The 23,728-nt window shown below is 32.6% G+C and overlaps 1 protein-coding gene across 1 annotated transcript in view; it reads right to left on the bottom strand.

The window, feature by feature from the left end:
* The window catches only part of KNL1 (kinetochore scaffold 1), a 109,774-nt gene that overhangs the window by 23,211 nt on the left and 62,835 nt on the right, over positions 1-23,728 (bottom strand). The window contains exons 11-13 of the mRNA XM_031952096.1: positions 23,576-23,714; positions 7,190-7,257; positions 5,782-5,880 (exon numbers count right to left, since the gene is read on the bottom strand). Of these exons, the coding sequence (XP_031807956.1) occupies positions 5,782-5,880; positions 7,190-7,257; positions 23,576-23,714 (306 nt within the window). The remainder of the gene's footprint in view (positions 1-5,781; positions 5,881-7,189; positions 7,258-23,575; positions 23,715-23,728) is intronic.

Here is a 23,728-nt window from a genome sequence, read left to right as displayed (position 1 = left end):
AAATGCAAGCTAACAACAACAAAAAGAGTGAAAATGCTATGTTGTGAACCAGACTCTGTTCCCATAGTCCTCTCTTTGGATGTAGATGGCTCTCTTTATCATAAGATCATTGGAACTGGCCAGAATCATCTCATTGTTGAAAAAAGCCATGTCCATCAGAATTGATCATCATATAATCTTGTTGTTTCCATATACAACGCTCTGGTTCTGCTCATTTCACTTAGCATCAGTTCATATAAGTAGTAGAGTATGATTTTTTAAAAAATAAATAAATAAATAAAGCCTAAAAAACAAGTCCAACAAGAATTCCTAGAAGAGTTAAAGAAAAAACTAAGAAATTATTAAATAATTTTAATAAAATAAGAAATAATTTTGAAAACCAAAAGAGAAAAGAATAATGGGAAAAGTTAGGGAAGAGAGCTATGGAAGGAGCATAAACAGTGGAGGAGAAAGGGTCTAAGATCTTACTAAAAAAAATAACTCCTTCAAGTTGAGAGTTAAATGGCTCCATGACTCCATGAAATACTAAGAAATAATAAAATAAAGTAAAAAAACTGAAAAAAAAAACCCCAAATTTCTGAAAATGTTAAATACCAACAGACCTAGAAAACAAAATAGAGATAATATAGGATTCAGTAGACTATATGAAAGTCACTTTTAAAAGGGCCTAAAAATTTTCTTTCAAGAAATCATAAAAGAAAACTATCCAAGTATCTTAGCATCAGAAGGCAAAACGGAAAAAAGAAAATATCAGTTACCATCTAAAGAAAACTGCAAAATGAAAACTTCTAATAATATTACAAGTAAAATCCAAATACTATAAAACAATCCTCAACTTTGAATTATAAATTTGGGATTTGTATGACTCCCTATGTTTTTGACTTCTTAGGTTTTAGTTTCTAAGGCATTTTCCAGTTTATTTTCTTTTAATGGCAAATTTACCACATTAACATTCAAACTAATAATTGCTTAATTTAGTTTTTCTTCAAATAGATCTTGTTATTTCAATTTTTTTTATTTGTGTGTCAGTCTAAGTATCATAATTTTAGCAGCCCAAACATGTAACATCCTAGCCCATACCTCAAACTTGGTTTATCTTACTTTCTAAATCAACATTAAAACAATTCCTTCAATTTGTGGCCAAAGAAGAACTGGAGTTTATTCATTATTGAACACAAAAGAGATAATTTTGATTATATTAAAAGTTTTTGTACAAACAAAACTAATACACAAGATTAGAAGCAAAGCAATAAATTGGGAAAACATTTTTACATTCAAGGATTCTGATAAAGGCCTCATTTCTAAAATATATAGAGAATTGACTCAAATTGATAAGAATTCAAGCCATTCTGTAATTGATAAATGGTCAAAGGATATGAACAGTCAATTTTCAGATGAAGAAATTGAAACTATTTCTAGACATATGAAAAAATGCCCTAAATCACTATTGATCAGATATACAAATTAAGACAACTCTTGAGGTACCACTACCCACCTCTCAAATTGGCTAAAATGACAGGAAAAGATAATGACAAATGTTGGAGAGGATGTGGGGAAATCGAGACTAAATACATTGTTGGTGGAGTGGTGACGTGATCCTACCATTCTGGAGAACAATTTGGAACTATGCCCAAAGGGCTATAAAATTGTGCATACCCTTTGATCCAGCTGTGTTTCTACTAGGCTTGTATCCCAAAGAGATATTAAAGGAAGGAAAGGGACCCACATGTGCAAAAAATGTTTGTGGCAGCTCTTTTTGTAGTGGTAAGAAACTGGAAACTGAGTGGATGTCCATAAGTTGGAGAATGACTGAATAAGTTGTGGTATCTGAATGTTATGGAATATTATTGTTCTGTAGGAAACGACCAGCAGGATGGTTTTAGAGAGGCATGGAGAGACCTATAGGAACTGATGCTAAATGAAATAAGCAGAACCAGGAGATCACTGTCCACAGCCAACATAAATATTATAGGATGATCAATTTTGATTGACGTGGCTCTCCTCAACAAAGAGATTATTCAGGCAGTTCCAATGATTTTGTGATGGAAAAAGCCATCTGCACCCAAAGAGAATGTGGTTCACAACATAGTATTTTCACTCTTTATTGTTGTTTGCTTGCATTTCATTTTCTTTCTCATTTTTTTTCTTATTGATTTGATGTTTTTTGTACTGAAATATAATTGTATAAATATGTATTCATATATTGAATTTAAAGATGTTAAACATGTTTAATATATATTGGATTACTTGCCATCAAGGGGAAGGGATGGAGGAGAAATTTGGAACACAAGGTTTTGCAAGGATCAATGTTGAAAAATTACCCTTGCATATATTTTGAAACATATATTTGAAAATAATGCCTTTTTTGTTGTTGTTATTGTTGTTGTTGCTAAGGCAAGTGGGGTTAAGTGACTTGCCCAGGGTCACACAGCTAGGAAATGTTAATGTCTGAGACCAGATATGAACTCAGCTCCTCCTGACTTCAGGGCTGTTGCTCTATCCACTGCACCACCTAGCTGCCCCTAAAAAACTTTAATTAAAAAAAAAATCAATATATATGTGAAAACAAAACAAAACAACCCCTTCTCTTTTCCCTTCCCCACTCCCCAGGCCAGATTCTGTTTCTACTTTTATCTTCTTCTTTTTTTAATTTATAAAGCATATGCATGGGTAATTTTTCAACACTGACCCTTGCAAAACTTTCTGTTCCAAATTTTTCCCTCCTTTCCCCCACCCATTCCCCTAGATGACAGGTACATGTTAAATGTATTAAAATATATGTTAAATCCAATATATGTATACATATTTATACAATTATCTTGCTGTACAAGAAAAATTTGATCTAGAAAGAAAAAAAAACTTGAAAAGGAAAACAAAATGCAAGCAAACATCAACAGAAAGTGTGAAAATGCTATGTTGTGGTCCACAGTCAGTTCCCATAGGCCTTTCTCTGAGGATACATGGCTTTCTTGATCACTGAACAATTGGAACTTGTCTGAGATGATTCACTGAACAATTAGAACTTGCCTGAATCATCTCACTGTTGAAGAGAGAACAATAATATTCCATGGAATAGTCCATAATTCAAATTCCATAAATTCAAAAAATAAACTTTCATATTTATTGAGCCATTCTCCAATTAATGAACATCCATTCAGTTTCCAGTTTCTAGCCACTACAAAGAGGGCTGTCACAAACATTTTCGCACATACAGATTTTTGTACATAAGATCTCTTTGGGATATAAGCCCAGCAGTAACACTGCTGGATCAAAGAGTACACACAGTTTGATAACTTTTTGAGCATAATTCCAAATTGCTCTCCAGAATGATTGGATCCGTTCACAGTTCCACCAACAATGTATCAGTGTCCCAGCTTTCCCATATCCTCTCCAACATTCATCATTATCTTTTCCTGTCATTTTAGCTAATCTGACAGGTGTGTAGTGGTATCTCAAGAGTTGTCTTAATTTGTGTTTTTCTGATCAAAAGTGATTTGAAGCACCTTTGCATATGACTAGATCTACTTATAGATCTAAGATCTATAAGATCTAATTCTAGATCTAAATATATAATAATATAAAAGCCGCATATTGTCAAATATTTTCCTACTACCCCACCACAGCATTCACCTGAACTACTAAAAGTTACAAAACTGATTTGTATTTTATCTTTAAAATACTTTCATTGTAGTTTTTGAACAACAACAAAAAAATGCTAAAAGTAATAAGCATACTGGATAACACATCAACTTGATAATCTACCCTTTCATAACAAAAAGTTGCCATATCTTTAATTCTAAAGTTTAGGCATCCCAGGTTAGACACACAGATACCATGATGGCCCTTATTGTCCCTTCTGATCTGCACAAGATCTCTGACTTGCTTCATTTTCAAACTGGTCTGGTCTGCCCTACCTGAGACAACCTAGTGGCACCCCACTACTAGGATCTCACCATACTGATGCTGAAATTAGTCCAATAGTTTGGGTATAGCCATAGGCAGCTCAGAACTCCAGGGCTCATATTAAGCAGGTTTAGATTCCCTGATGGCTTAAATTATAGGGATGTGCCACCATGCCTAATCATATATTTTATTTTTAAATTTTATTTAACATTTTCTCCCAATTACATTCAGAACATTTTTTTACATTGATTTTAAGATTTTTGTGTTCTAAGTTCTTTGCCTTATCCCACTCACAATTAAGAAACTACATGTAAATTTATGCAAAACATTTCCATAAAAGAGCTGTGAAAGAAAACATAGATCTCCCACCCTAATGAAAATAAAAACCATAAAAACTCTTAAGAAAAATTAAATAAAAAATAAAGAGGAAGAGAAATAGAGATTGCTTTAATCTATATTCAGACTCAATCAGCTTCTTCTCTGGATATGTATAAGATTTTTCATCATAAGTCCTTCAGTGTAGGTATGGATGATTGTACTAAAGAAAATAACAAAGTTATTTATAACTGGTCATCCCATTGGTATTACTTTGAATACAGTCTATTTCCCTTTGTTCCTGGAAGACGCTCCAGGTTTTGTTTCTTTTTTCTTGAGAGCATTTTGCTCATCATTTTCCAGAGAATAGTCCCATCGGAGAAACTTATTTTTACAAATATATTTTTTTACACTTACTATTGCTAAATTTATTTCCCCCCATTCATTCTCTCTCTACTTTCACCCTGTCCCTCTTTAAAAGTGTTTTGTGACTGCTCATCATATATTTTAAAATATATCTGTAACTTTTTCTAATATCTGAATTATGAATACAAACATAATCTTGTTATTAAAAACTCTTAAGTTAAAATTTCTTCTTTCTATACTGGTTCAAAACAGGAGGATTAATTTTTCAAGTTTTATTAGTTAACTTAAAGGAGATATAAAAATTATGGGCACATATCCCAAAGAGGTCAAAGACAGAGGAAACAGATCATATGTACTAAAATAATTATAGAAACATTCTGTTATATTAAAGAACTGAGAAAGAAAAGCAGGTGCCCACCTACTGGGCAACAGTTGGCGAAAAGTATATGAATCTAACAAAATACTATACTGAAAGAATGGAATAATATGATGAAATCAGCGAAACCTAGCAATATCTAGAGGAAATGATACTGAATAAAACAAGCGGAATCAGGAGAATACCTTAAACAACAACCACAATAATTAATGGGAAAACAAATCTGAAAGACAACAGAACTCTATTCAATGTATTAAGATATGTTGCTAAACATGGGACCCATTTACTGACAAGAAATGATGAACCAGAAGTGCAGAATAAGACATACAAAGAGCAAATTTTAATTACTACCTTAAAAACGCTATACATTAACAAATTCATGGTTTCATTTTTGTTCTTTGTATATTAAAAATTTTTTTTTGATGACTGACGATTAAGTTCATAATCAAAACTTTTTTAAAAAAGAAAAGAAATGTACTTTTTAACAAAACCTGACCAACTGATACTGTAAGAGATGGTGGAAAAAACCTTAAAAGTTAACTTACTCCAACTGCCTCAATTTACAAATAAATTGAGGTCTAGAAAGGCCACATGATTTATCTAAGGTCATACAGTTAGTTAAAAAAAAAAAAAAACAAAGCCTAGTTTTTGAATTCTGGTATTCTCATTTCAAAACTAGTGCGAGCGAAGGGGAGTTTTCGCACTAGAATAAACCTCAAACAAACAACAATTTCAATGTCTACAATGATACTACTAGATAATTGAGCAGAACAAAATTTAAACAAAAGTAAAAAATATACAATAAAGAAGTTTCAACTTACATTGGCTGGAAGATTACTCTGTCGGGGTTTCTGAATTAGGATGTAGACCTGCAGAAGTGTAAAGAACTCTCTTACTGTGATCCTACCCTCATAGAGTTTCTGAGGAAAAAAAAGAAAAAGAGTCAAAGAGAACATATTTCAAATGATAACATACTTTTTCATTTGTTTTCTCCCAAAGAGATGAAAGCACTTTGTCCATGTTTGTTAAAGCTTTAATATATATGCTAATTATCCAGAAAATATGATCACTCCCATTTTCCCAGGTTTACAAATAGTAAACATACATATATTGTTAAAAGAATTTCAGAGTAAAGGGCAGCTATGTGGCGCAGTGGATGGAGCACTAGCACTGAAGTCAGGAGGACCCGAGTTCAAATTTGATCTCGGGTACTTAACATTTCCCAGTTGTGACCCTGGGCAACTCACTTAACCCCAATCACATCAGGAAAAAAAAAAAAAAAAAAGAAAGAATTTCAGAGCAGAAACACACTACTTAGGAAAAAGGAAACTGAAGGTTGGGAGGGTTTTATGTGACCTTCCTGAAGCTGCACAGATGTTTATTTGTAAAACCAGAATTAGAATCCAAATCCTATGACCTTTACTTTATATGACTTTCTGCTATAATATGATGTTACCCTTAGACAGCATAAAAAGGATTTAGATTATCCTTAACATTCTGGAAAGCAGTTTGGAATTATATTAAAAAACAACTAAAACATCTATAGCTTTTTGCCCAAAGATCCCGCTGCTAAGAATGTACCCCAAAGACTATGTATCAAAAATATTTATAAGAACTTTTTTTGGGGGGGCAGCAGTTAAAAGCTGGAAACAAAATGATGCTTATCAACTGTAGCATGACTAAATAAATTCTATATGAATATAATAGATTTCTATTCCTCTATGAGAAATTAAGAACATGGAAAGATTTAAAAGAAGTAGTTCAGTGTAAAACAAGAATAATATACGTGACTATAATATAAATGGAAATAACAACACAACTACAAAATGAACACTGTAATCATAAAAAAATAAGAAGTTTGGCCTCAGAAAAGTATACAGAAAATATAATTCCATTTGGACTCTGCACAGTTGAGGACTGAATCTGGTAATATTGAGTATATTGTCTGCTCTGCTAAAATATTTCTTTTCTTTTAACTATTCTTTGATATAATGGATGGCTTTCTGGGTTAAGGAAATGATGTATCTGAAAATAAAAGTGAATTTATAAATATACAAAAATTTTAAATTTTATTTTAAAAATACTAAAGAAATGAAAAGAGCTAAATATCCTTATAGTTACACCCTTACTCAGTGCATTAAGCAGTAACATCTGACATAAAAAGAAAAACATGGAAAATCTTTGGATTAACTAAAAGATTTTCAAATTTTTTCAAATGTTTTAACACACCTCCTTCAAGCTCTTTTCACAAATGGGGTCCATAAGAAATTGTGATTCCATCTGACTGTTCAGCTGCACTAGGAATAAAAAAAAGAAGTTAAAAGTTAAATAAGTCAGAAATAATTTCACTAGCAAACTTTAATCCAGGGGTCCTCAAACTTTTTAAATAGGGGGCCAATTCACTTTCCCTCAGACTATTGGAGGGCCGGACTATAGTAAAAACAAAAACTTTGTTTTGTGGGCCTTTAAATAAAGAAACGTCATAGCCCTGGGTGAGGGGGATAATCGTCCTCAGCTGCTGCATCTGGCCCGCGGGCCATAGTTTGAGGACCCCTGCTTTAATCTATTTACATAGAGACCTTTTTGCAAGAATCAAATAAGAAAGGGTCAATTTTTAGTGAGTCTTTGCCACTCATTTAGTTTTTGCTAAAATGACTTAGCTGAAAAACATAAAATTTTAAATTCTACCTTCATAAAATATTAATTTTAGAGCACCAAATGAGGCCTAAAAAATATTTATGTACTTAATACTCTGAGAAATTCTCATTATTGATCAAATCAAGAGTTTTTAGTTTGATGCTACGGATATATCTACAGTAAAGCTGGCAGAATAAGATAGGAAATTATCTGGCATTTCCCTCCAAATAACTTAAAACACCTAAAGTAGAATTTCAGAGGAACAGAAAAAAAAATTGAGATAAGGCAGCCATCTAGTCTAAGAAAACTTAGGATGTTAGGAAATATCTGACCTTTGGAGTGTCATAAAGGTTAAAACAGATACAATTATATAACAATAGCAAATCTGCAGGGCACCTGTATTGGTGAGAACTTTTGCCCTGAGATCAGAGGTGCAATGAGGAAGACTACAAGGGCCCTCTGTTGGATGCAAGGCACAGGAGAGTTGACTGGACATGGTGACAGGCTGTGGTTATCCTGGAGGAGGAGTGCGTATATGCCAGTGAATGTGACTGTAGAGGGGCAGTAACACTTGGAGTTTCAGGGCAAAGAGGCATTTTGAGGAGAGTGGAGCCCCTGGTAGGAGGTAGTTACAAGGAAAAGGTAAACTGATATTTGTAGCAGTAGAACAAAGGAGATGTGTTTCCAGGACTTCATGGAGAGTGAGGGTTTTTGTGGTAGTAGTGAGAGGGGTGGCTTAAGAGAGAAGTACTTTGAGATAAACCAAAAACCAAGCCATAAGCTGGAAAAGCAGTAACCACATCTACCTTTGGTTCATAGAGTACTGAAAAAACTAAAAAGTCAGAGCTCTGAAAACAACTCAAAAAACCTGAAGCTTGAGACATTATATCCTATACACCAGTCAAAATATCTACCTGTAAAGCTTCAAACAAAAATGTAAAATGGTCATAAGCCCACTAAAAATACTTGGAAGAGTTTTTAAAAGAACTTCAAAAATCAGGGAAGGAGACGAAAACCTTGGAAAAGGAATAAAGAATAATGTAAGAAAATTATGAAAACCTAGGAAAAGAAGTTCAACAATTTATTGAAGAAAATAACTTCTTACAAATTAGAATTGAGCAAGAGAAATCAAAACTTATAATTGAGCAAGGGGAAGCTATAACTTCATAAAACATCAAGAAATAATAAAACAAAATGCAAAGAATGACAAGATAAAAGAATATGAAATATCTCGTTCAAAAAACAACCAATCTGGAAAACAAATTGAGAAAGGATAACAATGGCTGGACTAACAAAGTTATAATTAAAAGGAGACTAGATTATACTTCAAGAAATTATTAAAGAAAATTGCACTGAAGTTTGAGAACCAGAGGATAAAATAGAAATTGAGAAAAAAAAAACCCACTGAACATTGTCTGAAAAAGATCGTAAAGTGAAAACTCAGAATACTTACTATACCTAAGTTCTCAGGTTAAGGAGAAGATATTACAGGTAACTAGAAAGAAGCAATTCAATTATTGTGAAGGTACAGTCACGATAATAAAAGATGTAGCATCTTCTACATTAAAAAAACTGAAGGGTAGGGAATATGAAATTCTATTCTCAAGAGTAAAGAATAACTTATCCAGCAAAACTGAATGTAATCTCTCAAGAGAAAAATGGCTATTTTGTGAATTAAAGGACTTTTTAAAAATTTGTAAAGAAAAGACCAGAACAGAAAATTTGACTTTCAAATACAACAATCAGAAGAAATATAAGAAGGTAAACATGGAAAATAAATCATGGAAGGATTTAATAAGGTTTAACTGTTTACTGCCTTATATGAGAGAACAGCATTTATAATTCTGAAAAATGTTATCATCTCCAAAATAGAGAGAATTGACTCTAATTTATAAGAAATCAAGCCATTCTCCAATTGATAAATGGTCAAAGGATATGAACAGACAATTTTCTAAGGAAGAAATTGAATCTATTTCTAGTCATATGAAAAGGTGTTCCAAATCATTATTGATCAGAGAAATGCAAATTAAGACAATTCTGAGATACTACTTCATACCTGTCAGATTGGCTAAGATGACAGGAATAGATAATAAGCAATGTTGGAGGGGATGTGGGAAAACTGGGACACTGATGCATTGTTGGTGAAGTTGTGAATGGATCCAACCATTCTGGAGAGTGATTTGTAACTATACTCAAAAAGTTATCAAACTGTCATACCTTTTGATCCAGCAGTGTTACTACTAGGCTTATATCCCAAGGAGATGTTAAAGAAGGGAAAGTAGTCCCTAAGATTAAAGAAGATCAATGATGGACAGAAGCAGCTACACCCAGAGAAGGAACTATGGGAAATGGGTGTAAACTGTTTGCATTTTTGTTTTTCTTTCCAGGTTATTTTTACCTTCTGAATCCAATTCTCCCTGTGCAACAAGAGAACTGTTTGGTTCTGCACACATATACTGTATTTAGGATATACTATAACATATTTAACATGTATAAGACTGCTTGCCATTTAGGGGCGGGAATGGAGGAAGGGAAAAGTCAGAACAGAAGTGAGTGCAAGGGATAATGTTGTAAAAAATTACCCAGGCATATGTTCTGTCAATAAAAAGTTATAACAAAAAAAAAATTATTGAAAAAATAAATAAATAAAAAAATAAAGAAGGGAAAGGGACCTGTATATGCAAAAATGTTTGTGGCTTTTTGTAGTGGCTAGAAACTGGAAATTGAAGGGATGCCCACCAACTGGATAATGGCTAAATAAATTGTGGTATATGAATATTATTGTTCTATAAGAAATGACCAGCAGGATGAATACAGAGGCTTGGAGAGACATACATGAACTAATTCTAAATGAAATGAGAAGAACCAGGCGATCATTATACAACAACAATACTACATGATGATTAATTCTGATGGATACAGCTCTCTCTAACAATGAGAAGATCCAAATCAGTTCCAATTGATCTGTAATGAACAGAACCAGCTAAATCCAGAGAAAGAACAATGGAAAATGAATTATGGACCACAACATAGCATTTACACTCTTTCTGTTATTGTTTGCTTGCATTTTTGTTTTTTCTTCTCAGGTTATTTTATTTAAATCCGATCTTTCTTGTGCAACAAGATAACTGTATAAATATGTATATATATTGTATTTAACATATACTTTAACATATTTAACATATATGAGACTACCTGCCACCTAGAGGAGGGGGTGAAGGGAAGGAGGGGAAAAGTTAAAAAAAAAGTTTTTGCAAGGGTCAATATTGAAAAATTATTCGTGCATACGTTTTGTATATAAAAAGCTATAATAAAAATAATAAGAAGAAATAACAATACTACTAAAAATTGTAATCATTATTAGGGTAGTTAGAAAGAATATACATAGGTAGATGGTGTGGGTATGAGTAAGTTATGATAGGAAGATCCTATAAAATTATGTAGGGAAGAGGTAAAATGGAGCAAATTATCTCATAAACAAGAGACATGAATGGATTCACTGTAGAGGGGATAATAGGGTAAAAGATGGGCAGCCTAGGAATCTTATTCTTGTTGGAATCTGGTACAAAAAGGAAGGATATATCTAGTTGGGTCTTCTTAACTCATGGAGTTATGGAGAAATAGGAGGGCATAAGACAGGATAAAGGAGAGACTCTTAGAAGTGGGCAGAAGTAAACTAAGCTTCTGAGAAGGTGTGAATGTGTGTGTGTGTGTGTGAGAGAGAGAGAGAGAGAAAGGATAAACTGTATGTGGAAATAAGAGGGAAATACACAATTAGTAATTATAATTTTAAATGTGAAATGGGATGAACTCACTCATAAAAACATAAATGAGTAGTAGAATGAATTAAAAAGTACAATCCGATAGTAAGTTATTTACAAGAAACATATTTTAAAATGAGAGATACACACAGAGTAAAAATAAAAGGCTGGAGCAGAACTTATTATGCTTCAACTGATGTATTTTTTTTTTTTTTATTTAATAGCCTTTTATTTACAGGATATATACATGGGTAACTTTACAGCATTAACAATTGCCAAAACTCTTGTTCCAATTTTTCACCTCTTACCCCCCCACCCCCTCCCCTAAATGGCAGGATGACCAGTAGATAAACACTTCAACTGATGTATTAAAAGAAATTAGAAGGGAAAGTACATTGTTAAAAAGTACTATGGATAATGAAATAGCAGTATTAAACATAAAAGCATCAAATACTATAGCATTTATAAAGCAGTAAAGAAAAGTTTATAAATTTATAAAGAAATGAATTAAAGATAGAAATGGCAAAACCAAAATAATGGGGGAACTTCAACTTGCCCCCCCCAAAAATAAGTAAGAAAGAAGGAAATGAATAGAATCTTAGATAAATTAGATGATAGACATCTGGAGAGAACTGAATCGGAATAGAAAGGAACATGCCTTTTTCTCAGTAGCATATGGCACTCTTACAAAAACTGAGTATATATTAGGACATAAAAACTTTATGGTAAAATGAAGAAAAGTAGAAATATTAAATGCATCCTGTTCAGATCACAATGCAATAAAATTATATTTAATAAGGCACCATGGAAACACATATTAGAAATTAACTAGAGACTAATCTAATTTTAAAGAATGGAGTGAGTTAAAGAGCAAGTCATACAGCTCTCTAAGATACCACTACACACCTGTCAGATTGGCTAAGATGACAGGAAAAAATAATGATGATTGTTGGAGGGGATGCGAGAAAACTGGGACACTGATGCATTGTTGGTGGAGTTGTGAATGAATCCAACCATTCTGGAGAGTAATTTGGAACTATGCTCAAAAAGTTATCAAACTGTGCATACCCTTTGATCCAGCAGTGTTACTACTGGGCTTATATCCCAAAGAGATTATAAAGAAGGGAAAGGGACCTGTATGTGCACGAATGTTTGTGGCAGCCCTGTTTGTAGTGGCTAGAAACTAGAAACTGAATTGATGCCCATCAGTTGGAGAATGGCTGAATAAATTGTGGTATATGAATATTATGGAATATTATTGTTCTGTAAGAAATGACCAACAGGATGATTTCAGAAAGGCCTGGAGAGACTTACACGAACTGATGCTGAGTGAAATGAGCAGGACCAGGAGATCATTATATACTTCAACAACAATACTATATGATGACCAGTTCTGATGGACCTGGCCATCCTCAGCAACGAGATCAACCAAATCATTTCTAATGGAGCAGTAATGAACTGAACTAGCTATACCCAGAAAAAGAACTCTGGGAGATGACTAAAAACCATTACATTGAATTCCCAATCCCTATATTTATGCCCACCTGCATTTTTGATTTCCTTCACAAGCTAATTGTACAATATTTCAGAGTCTGATTCTTTTTGTACAGCAAAGTGATGGTCATGTATACTTATTGTGTATCTAATTTATATTTTAATATATTTAACATCTACTGGTCATCCTGCCATTTGGGGGAGGGGGTGGGGGGTAAGAGGTAAAAAATTGGAACAAGAGGTTTGGCAATTGTTAATGCTGTAAAGTTACCCATACATATAACCTGTAAATAAAAGGCTATTAAATTTAAAAAAAAAAAAAAAAAGAGCAAGTCATAGAAACAACAAATAATTTTGTTAAAGAAAATGATAATGAAATAACATACCAAACCATGTAGGATGCAGTAAAAGTGATAATCTGAGGGAAATTCATATTTCTAAATGCTCACATCAACAAAATAGAGAAAAAATGGAACAAAGAAATGGGTATGCAATTAAAAAAATTTTTAAATCCCCTATTAAACATTAAATTAGAAATTCTGAAAATAAATGGTGAGATCAATTGAATGTAAGAAAACTATTGAATTAGAAAATACTCAATAAAACAAAGCATTGTTTAATATGATTTTTAAAAAGAAAAAAATAAATGAAATCAATAGTATCAAAAATGAAAAAGATAAGGATAACCCATAAAGAAAATGAAATTAATGCAACAATTGAGAGTTATTTTGCCCAATACCATGCCAATAGTAACTAATGGAACAAAAATTACAAAAACAAACTGTCTCAATTTTAACAGAAGAAGAAACGGAATATCTAAATATCTAAATTTAGAAAGAGAAATTGAACAGGCTATAAAAGAGCTTCCTAAGAAATACGCATCAGGACCAGATGGATATACAAGTGAATTCTATAAAACTTTAAAAAAAATTTTTTTTTCTCAATAGTATTTTATTTTTTCAAATACATGCAAAGATAGTTTTCAACATTCATTTTTACAAAGCTTTGTGTTCCAAATTTTTCTCCCTCCCTTTTTCCCTCCCCTAGAAAGCAATCAATCTATTATAGGATCAATATATGCAATCCTTTAGGAAGGACAGGAAAAAAGGGACACACACAAACACTACAACAACAATCAGGAATCGAATTCAGTAGGGAAAAATAAAAGTATGGCAAGTAATCATTGATCTCAGACAAAGTTAAACTTAAAGATTTAATCAAGAGAGAATTCTACATTATATATTAAGGATATTGTTTCAGATGCATGTTTACATATGAGTAAATGCATGTATATACATATGTGGCTGTTCTATGTGTGTGTATATATATAGATATATGTATATGTGTGTGGATGGGTGTTAATCCATGTGAATGTGTATATGTATTAAATATATCTGTGCTTAACTATAGCCTGCTTGGGAGAGATGGGGGAGATGAAAGGTGAAAAAAAAAGAATAAATTAAAAAATACACAACAGAGAACAAAAGAATAACCTACAAGGAAACAAAGAAAAGATGAACAGTCATGAATATAATTTCTTCTAATATTATATATCCTTTCTTGAACTGGAAATTTTTTGTTATATATTTTGAACCTTCCCTGATGTTTTGCTAGGTACATGACAAATATTCTGTTCTGTTTTGCTTTGTTTTCCTTTTCTTTCTTTTTTCTATTTTTTAAAAATAAACAGAAAACATAGCCAAAAAAAAAAAAGTGCAATCCTTTTAAACATAGTGTCATTCTAACAAACATTTAAAAATCAATTAATTCTAAAATCAAATAAATTATTTGGAATAATATATAAAAAAGGAGTCCTACTTTCTTTTATGAAACAAATATAGTGCTGATATCTAAACTACAAAGGACAATAATAGGGAAAGAAAATTATAGACCAATTTCACTAATGAATGTGGGTGTAAAAATCCTAAATAAAATAACAGCTAAGAGACTACTGCAAAATATTCGAAAGCTTATACATTTTGATCAAGTGTGATTTATACCAGGAATGTAAGGCTGGTTCAATATAAAGAAAAATATTAATATAATTGATTATATCAATAACAAAAATCAACAAAAATCCCATGATCATGTCAACTAATGCAAAAAAGGCTTCTGTCAAAATACAACACACATTCCTATTAAAAATATTTGAAAGCATAGATATAAAAGTATTTTTTCCTTTTCTTTCTTCCTTTCCTAGATGATAAGAAACATCTACCTAAAATCATCAGTAAGTATTATCTGTGACGGAGGTAAGCTAGCGATTTTTCCATTAAGATCAGGAGTGGAGGAAGGATAACCACTATTACTCAATATTGTATTAGCAATAATCTACAGCCATATGAATAATGCTTTAAATCACTATTGATTAGAGAAATATAAATTAAAACACTTTGTACCTATCAGATTGGCTAAAATGACAAAAAAGGAAAAACAATAGATGTTGGACATATGAGAAAACTAGAACACTCATGCACTGTTGGTGGAGTTGTGAACTGATCTAACCACTCTGGAGAGCAATTTAGAACTATGCCCAAAGGGCTATCAAACTGTGCATACCCTTTGATCCAAGAATACCACTGTTAGGTCTTTATTCTCAAGACATCCAAAAAAAGGGGTGGGGGTGGGGCAGAAAACCTACATGTAAAAAAATATTTATAGCATGGCTTTTTGTGGTGGCTAAGAATTGGAAATCTAAGGGATATCCATCAATTAAGGGAATGGCTAAACTGTGGTATATGATTGTAATGGAATATCATTGTGCTCCCAAAAAGGATAAGCAGTATGATTTCAGAAAAACTTGGACTTACATGAAATGATGCAAAATGAAATGAACATAACCAGGAGAATGTTGTATACAGTAACAGCAATGTTATCTGATAAAGAATTATGAATGACTTAGCTATTCTCAGTAATACAATGATTCAAGAAAATCACAAAGAACTAATGACAAAACATACTATCTTTCCTCCAGAGAAAAAACTGAGACCATTTGAATATAGACTAAAGCATGCTATTTTTCACTTTCTTCCTTTTTTTATTTGAGTCTTCTTTACAAAATAATTAACATGGAAATGTTTTATATGATCACACATGTATAACATATCTTACTGTTTACCAGGAAGGGGAGAGGGCAGGGAGGGTGAGAAGGATAGAATTTGGGATTCAAAATGTCATTAAAATGGTTTTAACACGTAATGGGGGGGAGGGGGGGAGAGGGAGGGGGAGAACTGGAAAAGCTAGGTGGTGCAGTGAATACAGTACTGGCCCTGAAGTCAGGAGGACCTGAATTCAAATGTGATTTCACAGCCTTGACACTTATTAGATTGTGATTGTGGGCAAGTCACTTAACCCCAATTGCCTTGGAAAAAAACAAAACAAAAAAGAACTAATAACAATAGCAATAAGAAAAGAAAAAAGAGATAGAAGGAATCAGAATGGGCAATGAAGAAATAAAACTATCTCTTTTTGCAGAAGATATGATGGTATGGTTGAAAAATCCAACTTAAAATTAATCATCAATCTTTCTATATTTTACCAGTGAAGCCCTTCAAGAAAAGACAGTAAGAGATACTTCATTTAAAATAAAATAAAAAAAGATTATAAAGTACTTGGGAACATACCTGTCAATACAAACTCAGGAACTATAGGAATATAATTATAAAACACTTTTTAAAAATATAAAAAAAAAGTCAGATTTAAACAACTGGATACAGTTGTAAATGATTACAATAATTTTGTGTTTCATAAATGCAAAGATCTAAACTTTTAGGAAAAGAACTCATTATTTGGTTAAAAAAAAAAATTACTGAGAAAACTTGAAAAGCAGCCCATTCTCATTTTTTAGCAATCGCTTTTAATTTTCAAAATACATGCAAAAAGTTTTCAACATTCACCCTTATAAAATCCCGTGTTCTAACTTTTTCTCCCTCCCTTCTTTCCACTAGACAGCAAGCAAGCCAATATGGTGAACATGTTTAATTCTTCTATACATATTTTGACATTTATCATGCTACAGAAGAAAAATCAAATAAAAAAGGGGAAAAAAAGCAAGCAAAGGACAACAAAAAAGGTGAAAATTTCATATTATGATCCAGAACATTCAGTTTCCACACACCTTTCTCTGGGTGCAGATGGCTCTCTCCATCATAAGTTCATTGGATTTGGCCTAAATCATCTCATTGTTGAAGAGAGCCACATCCATCAGAATTCATCATCATACAATCTTCACGTTGCCATATACAATGTTCTCTTGGTTCTGCTCATTTCACTTAGCATCAGTCCAGTCCTCTCTAAAATCATCCTGCTGATTGTTCCTTATGGAACAATAATATTCTATAACATTCATATACCATAACTTATTTAGCCATTCTCCAATTGATGGGCATCCATTCAGGTTCCAGTTTCTAGCCACTACAAAAAGGGTTCCCACAAACAAAAATGTTTGCTGGATAAAAGGTAAGCTGGATATGGTCAAGCAGGAAATGGAGACATTAAAAATTGACAAGAATGAATGATTCTAATTCAGGTGATCACCAAATATACTACTATAAGTGAGAATCCCTGAGAAGAAATGGAATAGCCTTTGAATATAATCTCAAAAAGAACATGTGGATTCTTTCCCTCCTTTAAGATCTCTTTGGGATAAAGTCCAGTTAAAGGACTGCTGGATCAAAGGGTTTGAAAATCCTTTAGACATAGTTCCAAATTGTTCTCCAGAATGGTTGCATCACTTCACAATCACAAACAACATATTAGTTGGACTATTATCTTAAACCATTTACCAAGATAAGGTCAAAATAGATACATGACCTAGACATAAAGGGAGAAAACATAAAGGATTAGAGAAGCATGGAATATATTACCTAACAGATTTATGGATGAGAAGAATTTATGAATAAATAACAGATAAGAGACCAAAGATGGATAGTTTTGATTGCACTAAATTTAAGAACTATTTGTACAAATAAAACCAAACAAGCCAAAATTAGAAAGTAGGCAGAAAATTGAAAGAAAAAATTATACTATTTTTTTGTATAAATGTCTCATCTCTAAATATGTAGATAAGAAAGTCAAATTTATAAGAATATGAATCATTCTCCAGTTGACAAATGGTCAAAGAATATAAACGGGCAGTTTTTGGAAGAAGAAATCAAAGCTACATATAGTCATGAAAAAATGTTCTTAATCATTTTAGATTAGAAAAATGTAAATTAAAACAACTCTGAGGTACCATCTGACACCAATGAAATTGGCTAAAATGATAGGAAGAAATGGTAGATGCTGGAGGGATTGTTAAAAATTGGGATACTAATATCTGTCAGTTTGTGTTCAATTGTTCCTGATCCCATTTGGGGTTTTCTTGGCAAAGATACTGGAGTGGTTTGCTGTTTCTTTCTCTAGTTCATTTTATAGATGAGGAAACTGAAGCTAACAGGATGAAGTGACTTGCCCAGGGTTTCACAGCTAATAAGTATCTGAGGCCTCCAAGCTCAGTATTCTGTCCACTGGGGAAGAGAGGAAGACAACTACAAGTAGCTTCAGAATTAAAGAAGCAATTGGGCCAAAGCTGAAAGGAAGTTCAACTGCAGTTGTGTCTAGTGAAGAAAGGATAGTCTGAAGCTATAATACTGCACAAGAACTTGGAACAGAAGATCTATGAACCAAAGTAAGCTGGATATGGTCAAACAGGAAATGGAAAGATTAAAAATTGACAAGAATGAGGGATTCTAATTCAGGTGATTACCAAATATACTACTGTAAGTGAAAATCCTTTAGAAGAAATGGAATAGCCTTTCAATAAAAAGATGGGAAAAGCAGTTTGGAATATAATCTCAAAAATAACAATATCCATTTAAATCCAAGGCAAATTGTTCAAACATCATGGTCATTCAAGTCTATGCTCAAACAGAAGAGGCCAAAGTTGATCAGTTCTATGAAGCTCTATAACATCTTCTAGAAATAACAGCCCTAAAAATGTCATATTCATTATAGAAGATTAATATAGAATAGAAAATCACAAAGTAATTTTGATAACAAACAAGTCTGAACCTGAAGTAGAGCTGAAACTATTAAGAGTTTTGACAAGATAACTCACTGCTCATAGCAATCGTTCAATAACACAGAAGATAACTATATATGGACATCAGTGGATGGTTATTATCTAAATCAGATTAATTTTATATTTTTCAGGCAAAGATAAAAACCTCTATATAGTCAGTTCAAACACGATCTGGAACTGAGTAGGAGTCAAATCATAATCTTCTTATTGCAAAAATTCAGATGTAAATAATAAAAAGCAGAGAAAACCTTCAGACTATATATGATCTAAATAACATCCCTTATTGAAGTGAAAGTAATGAACAGTTTTAAGTTTAAGATCTAATATACAAAATGCCCAAAGAACCATGGAAAAAATTCACAATATTATACAGATGACAACAACAAAAATTAAACCAAAAAACAGCAAGAAAGCAAAATGGCTATCTGATGAGGCTTTACAAATAACTGAGGAAAGAAGGAAAAGAGAAAAGGAAAGATAAACCCAACTATGTGCAGAATTCCAGAGAACAAATAACAAAGAGAAATTTTAAAAGATTTCCATAAATAAACATTGAAGAGAAATAGTAGAAAACAGAAGAATAGGAAATACAAGAAAGAGATCTCATCAAGAAAATTAAAGATATCAAGGAAACATTTCAAGCAAAAATAAGCATGATAAAAAAAAAATGGTAAGGCTTAATAGAGGTAAAAGATATTAAGAAGAAGTGGCAAGAAAACAAAAAAAACTATCCAAGAAAAATCTTAATGTCACTGATAACCATGCTAGTGTGGTTACTGATCTAAACTGGACAACCTGGAGAATAAAGTCAAGTGGGCTTACAGAAGCATTGTTAAGGTTAGTGGAAGAAAAAGAATTCTAGCTGAGTTATTTAAAGTCCTAAAAGATGATGCAGTTAAGATGCTACACTCAACCTGCCAGCAAATTTAGAAAACAACAGGGGCCAAAAAGTTATCAAACTGTGCATAACCTTTGATCCAGTAGTGCTACTACTGGGCTTATACCCCAAAGAGATATTAAAGAAGGGAAAGGGACCTGTATGTGCCAAAATGTTTGTGGCAGCCCTGTTTGTAGTAGCTAGAAATTGGAAAATGAATGGATGCCCATCAATTGGAGAATGGTTGGGTAAATTGTGGTATATGAATGTTATGGAATATTATTGTTCTGTAAGAAATGACCAGCAGGATGAATACAGAGAGGCTTGGAGAGACTTACATGAACTGATGCTAAGTGAAATGAGTAGAACCAGGAGATCATTATATATTTCAACAACAATACTGTATGAAGATATATTCTGATGGAAGTGGATTTCTTTGACAAAGAGACCTAATTCAGTTTCAGTTGATCAATGATGGACAGAAGCAGCTACACCCAAAGAAAGAACACTGGGAAATGAATGTAAACTGTTTGCATTCTTGTTTTTCTTCCCGGGTTATTTTTACCTTCTGAATCCAATTCTCCCTGTGCAACAAGAGAACTGTTTGGTTCTGCCCACATATATTGCATCTAGGATATACTGCGACATATTCAACATATATAGGACTGCTTGCCATCTGGGGGAGGGGTGGAGGGAGGTAGGGGAAAAATCAGAACAGAAGTGAGTGCAAGGGATAATGTCGTAAAAAAATTACCCTGGTATGGGTTCTGTCAAAAAAAAGTTATTATAATAAATAAAAAAAAGAAAAGAAAAGAAAAAAAAAAACCTGTGAGATAACAGTAAGAAATAATGTTGTCATGATATATTAATAGAGGCAGCATATTTAGGTCTATAGAAATGATAGTCTCATTGATTCTATCTTTGTATATACTTATTTTTGAAGGGATGAAGGAAACAAAACTTATGACTTTATTAGTATAAAGAACTCTTGATAAAGAAACTCTCTACCAATGTTCATTAGCCCCCATTTCTCCATATTTAAATAAGAGGTTAAATAAATGTCTTGTGTAGAATCACACCCCCCCCCCCAAAAAAAGAAAACAACAGGGGCCAATGGATCAGAAAAGATCAATTTACATCAAAATTCTAAAGAAAAACGATGCCAAAGAATGTTCAAATTGCTAAATGAAGGCACTCATTTCATATGTCAACAAGGTAATGCTTAAGATTCTTCAAGCTAGGTTCCAACATTATGTGAACTGAGAATCATCAGAAGAGCAGACTAGTTTTCAAAGAGGCAGAGAAACCAAATTGTGAACATTCCCTGGATCCTGGAGAGTTCCAAATATTACTAAAATCTTTGATTATGAGGATCACAACAAAATGTGCCAAGTACTCAGAGAGATGGAAATACCAGGTTGTCTTACTTGTCTCCTGAGTCACCTATATGTAGGCCAAACAGAACTCACTTGAAACTGACGGATTTAAGATTGAAAAAGGAGAATCACAAAGCTGTATAATGTTATCTTATTTATATGTAGAATATCATGTGAAATAAAAGGCTGGACAACTCAAAAGTCAGAATTAAGGTTCTGGGGGGAAATATCAATAATTTCAAATATGTTAACAATACCAATCTGATGGCAAAAAGTGAAGAACTAAGAAATCTCTTGATGAGGGTAAAAGAAGAATGTATAAAAGCTGACTTGAAGCTCAATATCAAATAAACTAAATTTATGGCAACTGATCCCATCATCTCCTTGTAAACAGAAGAGAAATGGAAGCAGTGGACCTTCCTCCTTGGAAGGAAAGCTATGACAAATCAGGATAGCAGACTAAAAAGCAGAAATATCACTTTGCTGACAACAGTCTATATAGTCAAAACTATGATTTTTCCAATAGCAATGTATGGCTGTGAGAGCTGTGCCATAAGAAAAAGTTGAAAGTTGAACAAATGATGTTTTCAATGTAGTGCTAGAGAAGACTTTGAGAGTCTGAGAGCAAGGGGATCAAATCAGTCAATACTTAAAGCAATTAATTCAGACTATTTGTTGGAAGATCAAATACTAAAGCTGAAGCTTAAATGCATTGGCCATTTAGCCATTTAATGAGAAGACAGGAATGACTGGAAAAGACCTTGATATTTGAAAGACTGAAGAAAGGGATGGCAGAGAATGTGATGAATACAGAAGTGTCATAGAAGCAATAACATAAGCTTGGACAAATTTTGGTAGAGAGTGGAAGACAGAAGGGCCTGCTGAGTTATGGTCTGGTGTCAATGTAGACTTGCATACAATTGAACAACAGAAGAACAAATTCCACAGATAGTGGAATTATGAACTGATCTAACCATCTTAGAGAACAATTTGGAATCATGGCCAAAAAGATATAAAACTATATATACTCTTTGACTTAACAATTAGGTCTGTTTCCCAAGGCAATTAGGAAAAAAGGAAAAGAATCTGTTACAAAATATTTATAGCAATTCTCTTTGTGGTTCAAAGAACTGGAAAGTGAGGGGATGCCCGACAGAGAATGGCTGAAAACATGGTACATGATTGTGATGGAATACTACTTTGCTGTAAATGATGAATAAATTGACAAACATACTTGCATGAAATAATACAATGGGGCATGAGCAGAACCAAGAGAACAGCAATATTGTTTTGAGAGTAATTGTGAACGACTAAGTTATTCTGAGTAATATTATCCAAATAAACTATGAAGGACTTATGAAGGAAAGTGCTATATTCCTCTAGAGAAAGAACTGTCTTCTCTAATGAGGAGTTGGGAAGGAGAAAGAGAGACAATATTAGGAATGCTTCTAGTTTATCCTCTTTACATATGATGCTTGTTGATGGTTTTAAAAAGATGTTACTGATCATTTAAGGAAAACTCCATTTATTCTTATGTTCTCTGGTGTTTTTAATATGAATGGGTTTTGGATTTTGTCAAATGCTTTTTCTGCCATCTACTGAAATAATGATTTCTATTAATTTGGTTACTGATACAATCAATTATGCTAATAGTTTTCCTAATACTGAATCAGTCCTACATTCCTGGTATAAATCCTACTTGATCAGATAGTGTATTATCCTGGTGATATCTTACTATAATCTCTTTGCTAATATTTTATTTAAGATTTTTGCATCAATATTCATTAGGAAAACTGGTCTATAATTTTCTTTCTCTGTTTTGTTCCTACCTGGTTTAAGTATCAGCACCATATCTGTGCCATAAAAGGAATTTGGTAGGATTCCTTCTTCCCTATTTTTTCCAAATAGTTCGCATAGTATTGGAATTAATCTTTAAATGTTTGGTAGAATTAACTTGTAAATTCATCTGGCCCTGAAGAATTTTTTTTAGGGAGTTCATTAAGAGCTTGTTCAATTTCTTTTTCTAAAATGGAAGTACTTAAGTAATTTATTTCCTCTTTGTTAATCTGGGCAGTTTATATTTTTTAAGTATCCATGTATTTCACTTAGATTATCAGACTTACTGACATACAATTATTCAAAATGGCTCCTAATTATTGCTTTTAATTTTCTCTTCTGTTGGTGGTAAGTTCCCCCTTTTCATTTTTGATATTGGAAATTTGATTTTCTTCTTTACTTTTCTAATTAAATTAACTAAAGGTTTATTTTGTTGGTTTTTTTCATAAAACCAACTCTTAGTTTTGTTTATTAATTCAATAGTTTTCTTTCAATTTTATTATTATCAAGGGAGACAATTTAGAACTCAAAACATAACAACAACAACAAAAAAAGATGTTATAGAGTTCTTACTGCTGTAACTCATGGATGTCCCATCAGCTCTGATAGAATCTGAGGAACTGGAACAACTAGATGGAGTTCTGTTGAGACTTTTCATCAATGTACTAGAAGGATTTTTATCCATCTGCTCTTCTCTATGGGTATCAAATGCCTGAAATTGTTAAT

Source organism: Sarcophilus harrisii, chromosome 2 (assembly GCF_902635505.1).
Source record: "Sarcophilus harrisii chromosome 2, mSarHar1.11, whole genome shotgun sequence".
NCBI classification, from domain to species: Eukaryota; Metazoa; Chordata; class Mammalia; order Dasyuromorphia; family Dasyuridae; genus Sarcophilus; species Sarcophilus harrisii.
The sequence above is the reverse complement of the archived record's forward strand: the minus strand, read 5'-3'. Positions and strand labels throughout refer to the sequence as shown.